Source organism: Musa acuminata, chromosome BXJ2-2 (genome assembly GCF_036884655.1).
Source record: "Musa acuminata AAA Group cultivar baxijiao chromosome BXJ2-2, Cavendish_Baxijiao_AAA, whole genome shotgun sequence".
NCBI lineage: Eukaryota > Viridiplantae > Streptophyta > Magnoliopsida > Zingiberales > Musaceae > Musa > Musa acuminata.
In genome coordinates this window covers 832,042-850,000 of record NC_088339.1, presented here as the reverse complement: position 1 = coordinate 850,000, position 17,959 = coordinate 832,042, and the positions used below count along the sequence as shown (strand labels likewise).

Below are 17,959 nucleotides of genomic sequence, written 5' to 3'. Positions count from 1 at the left end.
TCTCCCGGCTCCGAAAGGTATCAGCTCGAAGTCGTTCCCCAGTGGCTCAATCTTGGCGTTTCTACCGCTTAAGAACCTCTCCGGCTTGAACTCCAGGGGATGCTCCCACACGTCGGGGTCTCTCCCGATGGCCCATACGTTGACGATGAGCCGTGTGTTTGGGGGGATGTGGTAGCCGTCCACCTCGCATGCCTCGAAGGTGTAGTGTGGGACGCCGAGCGGCGTGGAAGTGTGCAGTCGTAATGCCTCTTTGCAGATGGCTCGTAAGTAGGGAAGGTTTGGCATGTCAGACTCTTCAAGCCTACGGTTCTTCCCGATTACTTGGTCCATCTCATCTTGAGCTCGCTGCAGGATGGTTGGGTTCCTTAGCATTTCTGCGAGGGCCCATTCGATTATGATGGATGATGTATCGGTTCCGGCAATAAACATATCCTGCAAGGAGAAGAAGCTGGTGTTGGCGTGGTAGCAAACATGCATGATGAACTTATAAAACAGGAGAGCCTCCAATAAAGTACGCATTAGGGTAATATCTTTTCCCCTCCTGGGAGAATCTTATGTGACTCAAATAATGGTGCCATAATCGAGCAGACAACGTAGGAATTCCTGCGGAGCACATCTGCTTACGTTTTGTGGCTCTCTATCTATATGTATATCTAGTGCTGGTATGGTTGCAGGATCCAACACCTGTTCTGACACGATATTTACCATCACTCTTGGTCAAATGATAACGATGACTAGAGATATTTGCGTCCGTCGTTAATTGGCTGTCCGTAGCGAAGAAGAGGGGTGAAGGAGAGAGAGGGAAAGAGAGCTCACAGAGATAAATCCCTTCATGTTGACATCAGAAAGCGACACCCCATCAGCGTCAACCCTGTTGGCCATCACAAGATCCAGCACGTCCGGCCTCCCCTCGCGCTCGTGCGCCGTAGCTTCGTGCTCCGCCACGAGCGACATGATCAGAGCGTCTAACTTCACATGCACCCGGCGCAGCTGCCGCTGCACTCCCTGCAGGTCCATCCACGCGATTGCTGATGGGGATATAAACAGGAATAACCTTTGTATAGGAATAAATACTAGAAGACCAAAATACGCAGCGGAATAAAATGGAAACACAATCAAACAGAACACCAAGATATACGTGGAAAACCCCTTCAATGTGAAGGGTAAAAACCACGGGGCAAACTAGAGATAATCCACTATGAGAATAATGAATATACAAATCTCAATCTCTTGCCCAAAACCCAAGCAACAACCACAAGAGAATAACTGGGATACAAGGATCACGTTACTGCCCACAATATCTAAAACCTCCCAAGTAATCACAGCAAGAGCCTACTGTAGATTTGATCTAACCTGAGATGAGAACACTGCTAGATGATTGTGAACAGTCTCTCTGCGTTGTCCTTGTCTTCTTCCCTTTCTTTCTCTTCCTCTTCTGCCTTGTTCTCCTTCTTCTCTTTAGAATCTCGTCGCTACAAAGATCTGCCTCGTTGCTGCCTTTTTATAGCTTTAATCTGCCTCTAAAACGCAGCCACCACACCCCCTAATCTTAATTAGGGTTAGGTTAAGAGGGGGTGTGAGCTGTGGGCTGATAAAGCCCACATGGGCTGAATATGGGCCATCAGCCCAACAACCTCCCCCTTCAGCCCATAAGGGAGGCTGTCCCATGACTCCTCAATGTGAAGCCATACCGACCAACTGTCGGCATATCTCCTGTCTTTCTTTTGTTAAGGTCTTCGTCAATTGAGGTTCTGCGGGAACTTGCTCTCCTACTTCTTCTTGCTCAACATGTCCTGCAGGTAAATCAATATCAGGCTCTACACTATTTTCCTGCACATCTCCCCCATCACCCTGATATACTGGAGGAATAACTGGGTCACAATCTGCTAATCCTTCTACAGAAGTCTTGGCTGGTGCTCACAATCTGCTAATCCTTCTACAGAAGTCTTGGCTGGTGCCTTCTTCTTCAAATCCTCAAAGGTTTGATCCTCAAAGAAGACCACATCTCTACTATCTTCTGCTTTTCTGGATCCCAAAGCCTGTAACCAAACTGATCATGTGAGTAACCAAGAAAAATACATTATTTAGACTTACCATCTAGCTTGGACCTCTCATTATTTGGAACATGTGCAAATGCACGATAACCAAACACTCTTAAATGCCTGTAGGAAACATCTTTCCCTGACCATACATGCTTTGCAACATCACCATCTAGGACTGTACATGGTGATAAGTTGATCACATCAACTGCAGTCCTCAAAGCTTCATCCCAAAACCTTTTGGGTAGCTTGGTCTGTGAAAGCATACATCTGATCTTTTCCATGATGGTGCGGTTCATCCTCTCTGCAATTGCATTATGCTGAGGTGTACCAGGAACTGTCATCTCATGTTGGATCCCATGCGACCTGCAATAGTCATTAAACAATCCCATATACTCACCACCATTATCTGATCTTATGCATTTCAATTTCCTTTCTGTCTCCCTTTCAACCCTGGCATGAAACTCTTTGAAGACATTAATAACCTGATCTTTGGTCTTCAAAGCATAAGCCCAAACTTTCCTGGAAAAATCATCTATAAAAGTGACAAAATAAAGTGCACCATTTATACCAAGAACATCAACAGATCCACCAGGAGTTTTTGTCCTCAAAGGACCACATACATCTGTATAAACACGGTCTAAGGCATGCATTTTTCTAGACAAAGCAGCACTAGCAAATGAAACTCTATGTTGTTTACCAGCCAAACAATCAATACAAGGGTTCAGATGTATACCTCTGAGATTTGGTAATACCTCTCTCTTGGAAAGAGCTTGCAGCCCCTTCTCGCTCATGTGTCCCAATCGCCTATGCCACAACTCCATACTGAAGTCTTTCTCTGTAGCATTTAACTGCTCACCATAAGCTTTAGCCTGCAACCTGTACAAAGTATGACATTTCTTTCCATTAGCTATAACAAGAGAACCCTTACTGAGCTTCCATTGCCCTCTGTGAAATCTGCTTTCATACTCTTCATCATCTAGTCTTCCAACTGAAATTAAATTTAGCCTCAAGTCAACCACATGTCTCACATCCTTAAGTACCAACTTACAGCCAAGGTTGGTCTTTAAATGGATATCACCCATGCCAATGATGTCTGCTGTGCCATAGTTGCCCATCTTGACAATACCAAAGTTTCCAGACCTGTATGTAGCAAAAAACTCCCTCCGTGGTGTAGCATGATAAGAAGCACCTGTGTCAATCACCCACTCAAGATCCTGACACACACAAGAAAAAATATCATCAGAAGGAGACAAAATCAAATAATCACCACCCTGCACTGTAGCTGTAGTATTATCCTTTGACTCTGTAGACTCCACTTCTTTTCCCTTTTTCTTGTTCTTCTTAGGTTGCTTACATTGGTTCTTGTAATGTCCTTTCTCACCACAGTTATAGCAAACAATATCTTTTCTTGATCTTGACTTGCTCCTACCCATACGTGAACTGCTTCTAGACTTTGACCTTCCTCTGTTCTCTGAGATAAGTGCCTGTGAATCATTCTGAGATGTTGCCAAACTCTTTCTTCTCAACTCCTCATTCAACAAACTGCTTGTTGCTTGACTCATAGTGACAATACCATCTGGCGCAGAATTACTAAGGGAAACCACCAGTGTCTCCCAACTTTCTAGTAATGAACTGAGAAGTAACAATGCCTGCAACTCATCATCAAGAGACATTCTCATAGAGGATAACTGGTTAGTAATACTCTGCATTTCATTCAAATGCTCAGCAATAGAAGCACCCTCTCTATATTTTAGGTTCACAAGTTTTCTGATCAAAAAAGCTTTGTTGCCAGTTGTTTTTCTTTCATAGAGACTTTCCAATTTTTTCCAAAGAGAATATGCAGAAATTTCAGTAGAAACATGGTGAAATACACTATCATCAAGCCACTGTCTAATAAATCCAATTGTTTTTCGATCTAACCTCTTCCACTCATCATATATCATAGTTGTAGGTTTTGCACTATCCCCTTGCAAAGGTCCATACAAATCTTTACAATACAAGAGATCTTCCATTCTTGGTTTCCATATCATCCAATTATTTCCATTCAAACTAATCATGCGAGAAATATTACTGGCCTCCATGTTCAAATACAAAAATTAAATCACCAAAACCCCGCTCTGATACCAGTTGATGGGGATATAAACAGGAATAACCTTTGTATAGGAACAAATACTAGAAGACCAAAATACGCAGCGGAATAAAATGGAAACACAATCAAACAGAACACCAAGATATACGTGGAAAACCCCTTCAATGTGAAGGGTAAAAACCACGGGGCAAACTAGAGATAATCCACTATGAGAATAATGAATATACAAATCTCAATCTCTTGCCCAAAACCCAAGCAACAACCACAAGAGAATAACTGGGATACAAGGATCACGTTACTGCCCACAATATCTAAAACCTCCCAAGTAATCACAGCAAGAGCCTACTGTAGATTTGATCTAACCTGAGATGAGAACACTGCTAGATGAATGTGAACAGTCTCTCTGCGTTGTCCTTGTCTTCTTCCCTTTCTTTCTCTTCCTCTTCTGCCTTGTTCTCCTTCTTCTCTTTGGAATCTCGTCGCTACAAAGATCTGCCTCGTTGCTGCCTTTTTATAGCTTTAATCTGCCTCTAAAACGCAGCCACCACACCCCCTAATCTTAATTAGGGTTAGGTTAAGAGGGGGTGTGAGCTGTGGGCTGATAAAGCCCACGTGGGCTGATAAAGCCCACGTGGGCTGAATATGGGCCATCAGCCCAACAATTGCCGGCACAAAGTCGCCGATGCTGAACTTCCCCGACCAAGCTAGCAGCTCCGTGATGGCGTCCTTGAACTGGTTTGATTCCTCTCCCTGCGACTCAAACACCCGCCGCGACAGCATTACCTGCCCGATGATGTTGGCGCTGGCGCACACCATTGCCTCCGACACCATCACTGGCCGCGAGTTCCGGCTGGACTCGAGCATGGCGCGGAGCATGCGACCGATTTCGTCGCAGCGAACCGGGGCCCACTCGGTCAGTGCCTTGCTGCCGAGAAAGTGGAGGTTAGCGAGCTTGCGGAGGAGCTTCCACCGAGGCCCGTAGTTGGCGAACACGAAGTCCTGGCCGTCGTAGGTGACGTCCTTCCCGCTGATGGGCAAGGGGCGGTTGGCGAACTGAAGGTCGAGCGCCTTGAGAAAGGATCGGGAGGCGCCAGCGGAGGACGCAACTACGACCCCCGTAGTGCCCATCCTGAGGTACATGATGGGGCCGTAGCGCAAGGCGAGGTTAGCGAGAGAGGCGTGGGGCATCGGACCGATCAGCGGCAACGCGCCGAGGATTGGAACGCCCGAAGGGCCAGGGGGGAGCCGGAGCCGACGGATGGACTGGAACCTGCGGCGGAGGAGGAGGTGGACGACGACTCCCAAGAGGATGCCGGCGATGAGAACGATGTCGAGAGCCATCGAGATGGTTGTGGTGCGAAGCGATGGTATTGGAAGTGGGTTAGTGATGCGTATATGTAGACGGCAAAGAATAGCCTATGGAAGGGCCGATGTCATGTTTGGTGGTCTCAGCGACACCTGTCGTCGGAAACAGTAGTTTGATTGAAACCCACAACCCACAAATTGTAGCATGAGAAATTGATTCCAGCATACATTATGTGATTGCTAGAAAGCTACAGGACATAAAATTTCAGAAAAAGGTAATATTGAACTTTAATAATTTTAATCACCTTCAGATTATAATGTTTTACATCATACAAAAGACAGTGAAAACAAAGAAAATACTATACTCTTTTGGATTGGATTGATGTTCGATTAATTTTGATCTTTTACCGTTAAAGATGAATTATTTTGGTTAAAAAGTGAGTTATAGAGAGAGAGAGAGAGAGAGAGATTACTTAGTCCATCATTATGTTTTTGACTTTGTGGCCTATGCTGTTGCATTTAGGTTGGTCTTTTTTTGCATGATGACTTGAATAAATGATGTGAAGATTATAAATGACAAGCTATGGAAGATGGATTCAACCAAACTATGACAGCAACACAAAATATACACAGTGCACAAAATGTACAGTGTTCTTATAGAGTTGGTCAAACTTATCTTACGCTTGAGGTGTAATCAATTTCTACACGTGATAATGGAAGTTATAAGGAAGAGTCTCCACTGAGGTCAGCATCATACTCAACAGTTACCAACAGCCCATTTCTTCCCATTCGTGCTGACATTTCCAAATCCAAAAATTATATTACCAAGATTTTATGTTTTGTTTATAGAGAGAATATTCTAACTGATAAACTTCTCATAACTTTGTTCGTTTCACTTTATCAATTATGTCGATTCAAAGCTACAAAAAATGCATAGACAAAATCATAAGGATGACTTTTCCGCTTTCTAACTCAACAAAAGGTGACGCCACTGTTTTGTTTTTGAGTGACTTTTCTACTTAGAAGGATAACTTTTTCTTTAGATCCTGCATTGACCAAAGATTCAGCTATATCAAGTTTCTTTTAGTTGTTTTTCATAAAAGTTTTAAGTTTTTCTATATCTCTCCTTGAATTAATTATTTCTTGTAAAAATTCCATGTCTTTTTTTTTATATTATGTCTAGTAAAACTTTTCCTATATCTCCCTATTTTTATTGATCTGATCATATTAAAATAGCTATCTATTAAATTGTATCATTCATCAATATCATTTTAAATTATTTTCAACACTGTATCCTTTATTGAGATTATATATATTTTAATGTTCACCAATAAATACAATACTTGGAGATAAATTAAGACTACAATTTAAAAAACTCATGAGCTCGATCCCACTTAATTGACTTTAGTGCAGTCCGTTGGAGAAATCAGTTTGTGTTATATAAATCTTGACATACAATTAATAACAGATAACTATAATTAATCAGAAATTTATTGAATATGATATTTATTATTGCTTATCAAATAATAATTATACAAATGATAGATACCTCATCAACTAATCCCCCACTAATAAGACTGCCAACTACCCATGCCACTCGGTATCAACCACATCATCACTTTGGAGGAAACATTATCCACATGAATTTTTCATAGGATTATGCAGTGTGACATCCAAAGAATTATATGTAAAGCAAGAAACTTGAAGATTCTTTCTGTGTTTTTCTGGGCTATTAGCCTCTTGTCCCGTTAAATTTAGATGATCAATTTTACATGTTGGAACCTAAACTTTGTTTTGCATTACAAGTTGGCAAGTTGTGTTGGTCCGAGTAAAAGATTTCTCGTATCAAATTTATATTTTTATTAAAATAATAAAAATATTATATAAAATGAGACTTGTTAAGTATTGACTCAAATAGTTTAAGATCTATCACTTGTATAATAATAAACTAACCAACTTAAATGTCTTAACAAAACTCAAATTTGGATAGTTGAACATGACAAAAAATAATAAATTGTTTCACTCATTTTTTTTATATGTTATACTTGACAAAAATGAACAATTCTAAAACTATAATGTATACCATATGTTGAATAATACCTTAAAGATTCATCTAGTGGTGGTGATGGTGTGCTCGACACACATATTAAAGATTAAGGATATTAAATATTATTTAATAAAATTTTAAAATACATGTTAGCTATCTTAACTGCTAAAAGTTTTGACAGTTGGAAGCAAGGATTTAGGATCATGTCATGTCTTCACCACTTTTCTTTACCCCCAAAAAAAAAGAGATATGTTGAATAAAAAAATATATTTTACATATCTTCTCCTTGACTTGTTGACAAAAAGATAGTTATTAGTATTTTAAAGATATGAAAATTTATATTTTGTATTTTTTATCCTCTACTTGTTGACAAAAGAGGGTCGTTAGTATTTTAAAGATATAGTGAATAAAAGATTATATTTTAAATTTTTATTGTATATTTGTTGATTTTTAAATGATAAGTGATGAGGATGCGATTTGATTCGTAATGGTCAAAATTTACAGGATGAGAGTCCTATTAGTGTCTATATTTTCTGTTTCTATAGTTAACATGATCAGTTCCATTTTGATATCATGTTAACCAAACATTTAAGATCACTTATCTAGAAGAGAGATACAAAAAATAGAAGCAAAAATATCAAAACTTTACTCATCTAATTTTATGTAATTACACAAGACTTTTCACTATTGGAACACCACCTCACGACAAGTTAGAATAGCACTATTTCTTCTCAAGACTGCTGTAGAGAACAACTACTGTCAGTACAATAAGCGTTCGTTACCTATCCAATTTTCAAATAACAAAGTTGAATTTATCTACAAAATTGTCTTTCTTGTTTTTACTTGACATTGTCTGAGTAAATATATACATGAAGCAAACATATTGACTAATACATTACAAAAACGAGGTGCGTATGACTGCTGAGAGATACCCACGAAGAACTAGCATGGAGACAAGAAGGTGAAGAACCATGTCTAGTCAAATTATTTTTGAATTAATGGGAACATCAAACTGCATTCCCACAACAATTTTGACGTCAAACAAAACACATCAACAAAATTTTGATTAGGTGATCACTAATTTCAAAATTGGCATTTTAAATGGCTTACTGTGCAATCTTCATTTCCTTATAATCAATACGTAAAATTGGATTCGGTCAATAAGATAGCGTTGACAAGAATATTTGTTACTCCGGTCTTTTTGCCAACACTTCAAAGTCAAGAAACTCTCATCACTATATTTTATAGATTACTTGAAGACAAAGAAAGAAAGAAAGAAAGAGAGAGACTCAAAGCGTCTCAACATTATTGCAACTTTTCTTTTGTGTAATTGATTACATGTTGATCAACGTATGCTGAATTGGTATTGCTTTGGTAATATGAATCTTGACATTGGATGCCTATCTTCTTGGTGACTAATAATTGATATTAGTCAATGGTTGTGATTTGTGTTGGCCAAGTTTTATACTAAAAACTGTAGCATTCCTTCCGGAGGATATGACCATGTAATCAAGGTATTATATAGCTCGGTTTACCTAACCATCTCTAAACCTGATTGTTAATGTTTATTTCGTATGCAATTTCAGTAACATTTAGAAACCGTGGTTCGACTTCTGGATCTCCACTTGACAGTATTTGATACAGCCATTATCATATCAGTTTATGTGGCGTGTTTGACTTATGAGAGTCCATTAGCTAGGGATGATGTTGAATCCTTTGTGATCTTGGAAAGAGTTCGGTTGGCTAGGGATTGATGAATTTCTCGATTGTACGTTATAATAGATTTGATGATTATGATTGATATATTTGTTAAAAAATATTAATGTATGAGAAGAGATTAAAAAGATGATTAAAGGAATAATTTCACATGGTAAACATTGAGAGTCGAGTAACATATATTGAGCTTGACTTAAATTTATCATTAATAAACTTTTGGCATGGTATCAGAGCCAAATGTTCATATTGAAAAAAGTTTAATGCATATATTGAGTTTAGTCCACAACCTACTACTTTTTATAAGATATTTATATATAAAAAAATAAAACTCTAATTTAAGGATCATTCCTTCATTAGCATTCCTTATCCTCCTAGGATACTTACCTAAAAAAAATAAATTACTTAACGATCCTAACACATTTCTTCTACCTGTAAGTTTATACTCTCATATATATATATATATATATATATATATATATATATATATATATATATATGGTCATGTTGGAGATTAAGGGTGGGATTTCTGCCAATCCCAACACTTGGCTTCAAATTCTTCTCCATCTTACCCTCATTCGTACGCACCGTTTGACCATGGCAAATTGTTTCCACTGATAAAGAGGTCTACACATTTCTTCATTGGTGACTAGACCAGAATTTTTTATTAGTATGGAATCAATTCAAAGACAATTCCTGGAGACTCAATTCTCTTTAGAAGAACAAACGTTGCTACATTAAAGTCTGTCCACCATGGTCGTATTTTACAAGAAAGCTTAATTTTTATCTCTTTTTCTTGTACATCTCACAAATCATCGTCAAAAGACAAGTAACTTACTTTTCCTGCATTTTAGATGCTTGGAGAGTCCAAATGGAGCTAAGTTGACTATACCAAGCTCTAGGAGTTTGACAAAGTATATAAATAGCTTTTTGAAATTTACAAACATGCTTTGGATACTGATGATGAGTGAAACTAGGAGATTGTTATAAAAAAATATTTTCTGTTAGAGACCTATGTAAAAAGGTATTATTAACATTCAATTACCTTAATTGCTAGCCTTTAGTAGTGGCTAGACTCAAGATAAGTCGGATTGTAGTGGGCTTAACAACGGGATTAAACGTCTCAGTGAAATCAACTCCAGGTCGTTGATTAAACCCTTTGGTGATGAGACGTGCCTTATATCGGACAACAGAGCCATCTAGGTTCCACTAAATTCGAAAGACCCACTTACACCCGATGATGTTTTGTGAATGATGAAAAGGTATTAGATCCCACGTTGAGTTATGGAGGAGGATATTATATTCCTCACACATGGCGGTACGCCAATGTGGAGATTTTTAGGCTTGAGTGAAAGTGGTGGGTTCAACGGTGGTGGATGATGAATCCATGATAGCATGTAGGTTAAAGACTTGACGTGGTTTGAAAATATTACTCTTAGAGTGTGTGGTCATAGGATGGTTGGTGACTATAAGATTGGGAGGTTGTGTTGGTGGAATAAGCGGTTGAGCGTCATTGGCATAAGTCGGATCAAGTGGAGACACATCAAGGGCACTTAGTCGAGAAGGAGGTAAAGATAATGGTTGTGATTCAGAACTTATTACCCCATCAATTAGAGAAGAAAGGAGTGGAGTAGGAATGGATGTATGTGTTAGAAGAGATAAATTTTGAAGATCAGCGATGACGTGATGGGAGGTGCTAGAGTCGATAATCCAGTTGGACTAGCTAGTCATCGAAGTAGTTAGGAGATTTGCTTGAGACCAGTATAACGGAGTAGGGAGGCAGGGATGAGACTAGCAAACTTTAGTAGGGTGTCCGATTTTATCATACAACTAGCAGACGACTCGTCTTTGTTGGCTTGGTGGGGCAGGATGCCAAGACGAACGATTATTGGAGTTGCCACTTTGCGATAAGTTATGATTAGAAGGATAAGAGGGGTGTGTTGGTAAAACTTGGGGGCGACATCACATATGCAGCGGAAGAACAAAAAATAAAATCTCCAATTTTTCAAAGATTTATTCGTCGTTGTGTAAAGATTGGTGCACAAAAATCCACGAAACTTAAAATTATGTGTAGAGTAAATTGTGTTACATAGAGAGATCGTATATCCTTGAATCATTGCAGATCTCTAGGAGAGGGTGAAAGAGGTCAAGCGCCCTCCTCTCTAGTGGTGATTCACATAGTAAGGCTATGACAATGCTCCTCAAAACACCAAGCTTACTTTGAGATGGAGGGGGGGAGGAGAATAAGAGAGGCAAGTAAAGGCTCTAGATTATGAACTACTGAATCCCTCTTATTTATAAAGGTCTCATATCAACTTAACCTTAATGGATCCTCCCCTATTGGGTATTGGATCTTCATCCAACTACCCAAGTCTCTTAGATTAATGGATCTCTATCCAATAATCTCTCATGGGCTTTTATTGGATCTCGTCCATGGGATCCAATAATTCAGGGGATTATTAGATATCCAATAAGATATGAGCTCCGACAAATATCTCATATCCTAACCTCTGTTAGGATCAAGAGCACTAAGAGGGGGGGGGGGGGGGGGGGGGTGAATTAGTGCAGCGGAAATCTTTCAGCGATTTAAAAACGAAAGCTGCGTTCGTCCGATAAAAACGATTTCGATGTAAAAGCCGATTCTAAGATTACTTAAGATTAAGCGCAGTTTACGTCTAAGCACAGTTTACATCTAAACTGAGTTTACGTCTAAATACAGTTTGCGTCTAAACATAGTTTTACGTCTAAACGCAGTTTTGCGTCTAAACTCAGTTTACGTCTAAACGCAGTTTTACGTCTAAACGCAGTTTGCGTCTAAAAGTAGTTTACGTCTAAAACATAGTTTTATGTCTAAACACAGTTTGCACAATTTGCGTCTAAACACAGTTTTGCGTCTAAACTCAGTTTACGTCTAAACGCAGTTTTACGTCTAAACGTAGTTTGCGTCTAAACGTAGTTTTACGTCTAAACGTAGTTTTACGTTTAAAAGAAGTTTACATCTAAAACACAGTTTTATGTTTAAACACAGTCTGCGCAGTTTATGTTTAAACGCAGTTTTACGTCTAAACGCAGTTTACGTCTAAACACAGTTTTACGTCTAAACGTAGTTTGCGTCTAAAACAGTTTCAAAGAGATCTAAACTTAGAAGCTAGTTCATAAAAAGCGTAGAAGACAGTTTTGCAGAATCAAAACACAAACGTAAGCTGATCGTATGAAAAACACAGATTTACCTCTGAATGCAGATTCGAAAAGATCAGCACTTAGAACTTGTTCGTAAAGGCGCAGAGAGCAGTAGTTATGTAGGAGGTTTGCAGTAATGATAAGGTACTCAAAATAAAAGCAAACCAGAGATTTAGAGTGGTTCGGTCAGTCTTGACCTACTCCACTTTTGGCTTCCTCCTCCGACGAGGTCACCGACGTCAACTAGCTGCCTTCCTTCAATGGGCGAAGGCCAACTGCCCTTTTACAGTTTCACTCCTTTTGATGGGCTCAGGAGACAACCCTTACAGAACCTTTCTCTCCTCACTTTTATAATTCAGAAGCTTAAAGAACAGAAGGAGGAGACTTAAAGGCTTTACAACAATTTTACAGTTTCACTCCTTTTGATGGGCTCAGGAGACAACCCTTACAGAACCTTTCTCTCCTCACTTTTACAATTTAGAAGCTTAAAGAACAGAAGGAGGAGACTTAAAGGCTTTACAACAATTTTGAGCTCTTAGAATCACAGAAAGAATCAAGATTTCGGTGTAGGTCTATATCATTTCTGTGCTGAATGGGTGGGGTATTTATAGGCCCTAACCCAGTTCAAATTTGGAGCTCAAAACGATCAAATCCCGGAATTCCGGGATCAGGCGGTTGCACCTCCTGACTGGAGAGGTTGCACCGCCTGGCAGAGCTCGGAGACTGAGCCCAGGCGGTTGCACCTCTCTATCAGGGGCGGTTGCACCGCCTGAGTCTGGCTCGGAGACTAAGCCCCAAGCGGTGCCACCTCTTGACTGAGGCGGTTGCACCTCTCTGCCAGAGCTCGAAGACCGAGCTCAGGCGGTGCTACCTCTCTGTCAGGGAGGTTGCACCGCCCAGTCTAGCTCGAAGACTGAGCTTAGGCGGTGCTACCTCTCTGTCAGGGAGGTTGCACCGCCCAGTCTAGCTCGAAGACTGAGCTTAGGCGGTGCTACCTCTCTGTCAGGGAGGTTGCACCGCCCAGTCTAGCTCGAAGACTGAGCTCAGGCGGTTGCACCTCCTGGCTGGGGCGGTTGCACCGCCCAGTCTCGCTGGGAGACTTAGCCCAGGCGGTGCCACCTCCTGGCCTAGGCGGTTGCACCTCCTGGTGCAATCAGGGTCCGAATGGTTAGCTCCATTCGGCCCAATTTCAATCTATTTAGGGGCCCAATTGCCCCAAGATTAAGCTAATGGGATCACCTCCCATTTTCCAACTTAATCAACATGCTAATTACGATTAAATCTAAGACAATTTCTGCAGCTTTGCTCCGATGCGTCAATCGCTTCTTCCGGCGAGTTTCCGGCGAACTTCCGTCGATCATCCGATGAACCCTCGGTGATTCTTCTGCGGACTTCCGGCAAACTCCTGGACTTTGCGACGATCCACTTGGCGAGTTCCGATGAGCTTCGCTTGGCAAGCTTCTGGACTTCTCGGATCTGTTCTCGCAGAACCTCCGACGACCGTCCGAACTTCCGTCGAACTCTCGAACTCCCAACGTGATCATGATCTTGACTCCGGCGCAACTCCTACTGCTTGTCTAACTTTCATCGTAGTTAATCTTGCACACTTATCTCAACACATAGATTAGACAACAAATGACAATTGACTTCATCATCAAAATCCGAGATTCAACAATCTCCCCCTTTTTGATGATGACAATCAATTGATAATGGAGTTATCCTTAACTCCCCCTGTCTATATGCCATAGTTGAGATAAGTCAACCTTGAATTCAAGACCTAAGAATTCAAGTGACGTATTGATAAGTTAGATCAGTTAAACTTATCAATACTCCCATCATGATACCCATCATGATGTATCTCTTCAAGAATGATGTCAAGGCTTGACATACATCATCAAGTTTGTATGATTGTGTTTGTAACTATTCATCATGTAGTTTGAACATTATCATATAAAGCTGTGAAGCACTATTACATGATGCACACATTTGAAATATTCTAGCAAGTTTTGCATTTTCTTCACATGATAAGATATCAACTAAGGACATAATGCAAACTTTAGCACATGTTCATATATCGTTTGAACATTATCATATAAAGCTGTGAAGCACTATTACATGATGCACACATTTGAAATATTCTAGCAAGTTTTGCATTTTCTTCACATGATAAGATATCAACTCAGGGCATAATGCAAACTTTAGCACATGTTCATATATCTCTTGGTGATGCAAGGATGGCATAATCATAGCAGTGTTTATAGCATCACTCATAGTATTTCTAATCATGGCAGTGTTTATCAATTCATATATCTCCCCCTTTGTCATCAACAAAAAGCATAGTAATTATGATACCAGGAAAATAATTTATAGAGGAATTTTACATAGATTGCTTTAAATACGTCTTCCCCTTTTTGTTATAATCCATTGTCTATATAAAGATTTTGCAGGATGGAATACATACACATGAATCACTTCATCAAACCTATTTCAGAAACTTATTTTTCATGAAAGTGTACGAGAAAATCTGTTTTATAGCATTCGAACAAATAAGATGCATTTGGACAAGATTTTGTTACAGATTTTCATATATAAACATGGCAATCAAGTGATCTGATCATTCAATATAGTCCGAAAAATAATTTTAACAAATTCATCTATTCGGACACATCAACATTCCTAATTCTCTTCGAATGAAATCAAAGCACAAGGTTTTCAAAAATTTTAGTTTCAAAGCACAACATTCTTAATTTCGACACATCACATACCAAACAGTAATGATACCATAAAAATCTGAGATAACTTTTACCACAAGGCGCAAGATATATGTTTACCACGATAGATGTTTACAGCCAACACATCAGAAGTTTACAACAACAACAGGTGTTCAACAAGTTCATTGATGAGGTGGAAAATTAAAGTGCCTAAACAAGGAGTCAAATTGACTATGAATTTGCTGCAGCTCAGATAGGATTTGATCTTGTCATTGTTCAATCTGTTCTTGTCTCTGTTCGAATCGATCCATTCGAATCCCAATTTCTTCGATGGATGTATGAGTTTGCTCAACTGGATGTATTTCCTCAAAGGGAAGGGTCGGAGAAGATTGGGTACCCCTAAATACTGGTGTTTCCGGTTCTGGTTCAGGTTGAGGATGATCAGTCCTTCTAGGGATTCTAACCTAGTTACCGTTTCTATAGTAACATCTTAGTCGGTGAAGTAGATTTTTGTTTATTATGCTGAATCTATCTACTTTCATTACTTCTTCTTCTGGTGGTATTAAAATGTCGTAAGCTTTCATTATTCTTGTGATTATACCACCATATGGGAGCATCATATCTTTCTTAGATAATTCTAACATGTTTTGTTGAATAAGATAACCAAGACAGATGTCATGTCCCTTCATGATTAAGTACATAGTTCCAAATTCTAATTGACTTATTTCATCATGATGGTATTGTTTAGGAAGAATTATACTAGTCATGATATGATGAAGTATCTTAGTGCTCAAAGGCATTAGATGTTCACAACTTTTAGGAATCAATGCTATGTTAGGATTGGCAAAGATTGTTCCTAAGGCTTCAACATAGGATGTTCTAATACTTTCATCATCCCATGGTCCTCTAAAGTAAAGTCCTATGCTTTTCATGGGAATGCCTATCATATCACAAATGAACCTATCAGTGATTGAGATGTATTGTCCTAAAAGATAGGTGGACATCCTTTCTTCATCATCTATTTGTATGTTATTGTAAAATAATCTAACTAGCCTAGGATAGATGGGTTCGTTAATCTGCAAGATTGGAAGTAGATCTAGGTTTGCAAACCATTGGATAGTCTCTAAGTCTCTTAGTTCATTTAGATCTACGTATTTTCCCTTATTGATACTTCTAAGTTCGAAAGAGGGAAATTTTTCAGCATGGTTTTTTGAATCGAAAAGGGTGAAGTCAAACTCTTCTACTAATCTCCTCTTTCCCTTGTCCCTTGAGGATCTTCTAGATCCCATAACTACTGCTGTTTAGAGGGATGATGATGAGCAAGAGTAAATAAAGAACAAAACAGAATTTAAGAGCTTCTTAGAGAGTACCTTTGTGAAATCTTCAAGAGAAGGAAGGATTCTTGAAGTTTTGCTCCGAAATGGGAGGTATTTGGAAAGCTTAGAGGAGTGAAATGAGAATGGAGGAGACTTGGAAGAGTAGAGGAGGAAATGGGAGTGAGTTGGGGTTGATTCCACCGCTGGCCCTAGCGTGGGTTTAAAAAGGCAGAGTTGCGGGCGGTTGCACCTCTGGTTGGAGCGATGCAACCGCTGGCAACCCGTGGTAGCTGGAGGTGCCACCGCCAGCTGGAGAGGTGCCACCGCCTGCAGCCAGTGAGCACCTAATGTGATTTGATCAGGGAGCCTTTGCTTTGAGGAGAGTTTTTCATTTCAGAGCAATTAACGTTTCTTACGTGATTTCGTATGAGTTTTTATTTAAGGAAGAAGCTCTTGTATGATCAAGATAGATCTTTTAACGTGCGTATGTCGTACGTATGTTGATAGTTTGTTTGGTATCCCTTTTAAGATCATGACATATTTAGTTTCTTCATGATACAAGAATTAATTCGTAGATGATAGAGTTGAAGGGTTCGACGATCAAGGGGATATGTGAATTTGGGAATCATATGTTTCTAATAAGGTTGTATCCAAATCGCATTTGTGATTTCATAACTTCCACTTGTTATTTAAGCGTTGCGAGTTCCTTTTTGACTCTTGGTTTATGACTATCGAGAATCAAGGAGCAGAATATTATTTCTTGCTCCAGCCTAAAAGTTTAATATTTTTATAGGAAGGGATGATTTTTAGGTACCCATTTGCTTTTGGGTGCCTCACAAATAGATCTACATTTTCTATCATGTTGCATAGAATTTGTCATGGTTCCTTTAGGAACCCAAATCAATTTGTTTGGACTAATTTTCCTGAATGGACAATAATGCGTCCTGTGTCCAAACTTGCAACAAAAGTTGCATTTGCTTTGATGTCTAACATGTAAGATGGGGCCTTTTACGAAGGTAGTTGGATTTTGGTGAGGACTCCTCACAAATCCAATCCCACTTCTTTTGGGAACATGACCCTTGTTTGTAAGGATCATGTTTAATGACTTGCTACCAACCTCGAATTTCTTCAAGGTGTCCTTAAGTAGCAAGTTTTCTTTTTGAAGAGTTTCTAGATCAAGGCATTTTATGCATGAGTTTAAACTGTCACTATGTTCAGCATTTAACTTATCAAACTTGTAAATAAGACTATCATACTCCTTTTTTAGCAATTTGTATTTACCACTAATAGTCTTACACTCATCAAACAATTCATGGAAAGCATTTAATAATTCATCGAATGATAAATCTGCATCTAATGAATTTGTTACCTCGTCTTCGATGGCCATTAGGGCATAATGAGCAACTTGCTCGGTGTTGGTCTCCTCTTCTTCGGACGCGCTCGAGTCGTCCCATGTTGCTTGAAGCGCCTTCTTCTTTGATGTTCTTCTTTTGACTTGGGGACAATCACTCTTGTAGTCTCCCGGCTTTTTGCATTCATAGTAGATCACTTGGTCC

At 39.5% G+C, this 17,959-nt stretch overlaps 1 protein-coding gene across 1 annotated transcript in view; it reads right to left on the bottom strand.

Annotated features, from left to right (window-relative positions):
• The window catches only part of LOC135605106 (flavonoid 3',5'-hydroxylase-like), a 5,891-nt gene extending 400 nt beyond the window's left edge, over positions 1–5,491 (bottom strand). Inside the window, exons 1-3 of the mRNA XM_065094806.1 lie at positions 4,800–5,491; positions 817–1,031; positions 1–432 (exon numbers count right to left, since the gene is read on the bottom strand). The exon at positions 1–432 is cut by the window's left edge and continues 400 nt beyond it. Coding sequence (XP_064950878.1) covers positions 1–432; positions 817–1,031; positions 4,800–5,472 — 1,320 coding nt within the window. The 5' untranslated portion in view covers positions 5,473–5,491. The remainder of the gene's footprint in view (positions 433–816; positions 1,032–4,799) is intronic.
• Between the last annotated feature and the right edge of the window lie 12,468 nt (positions 5,492–17,959).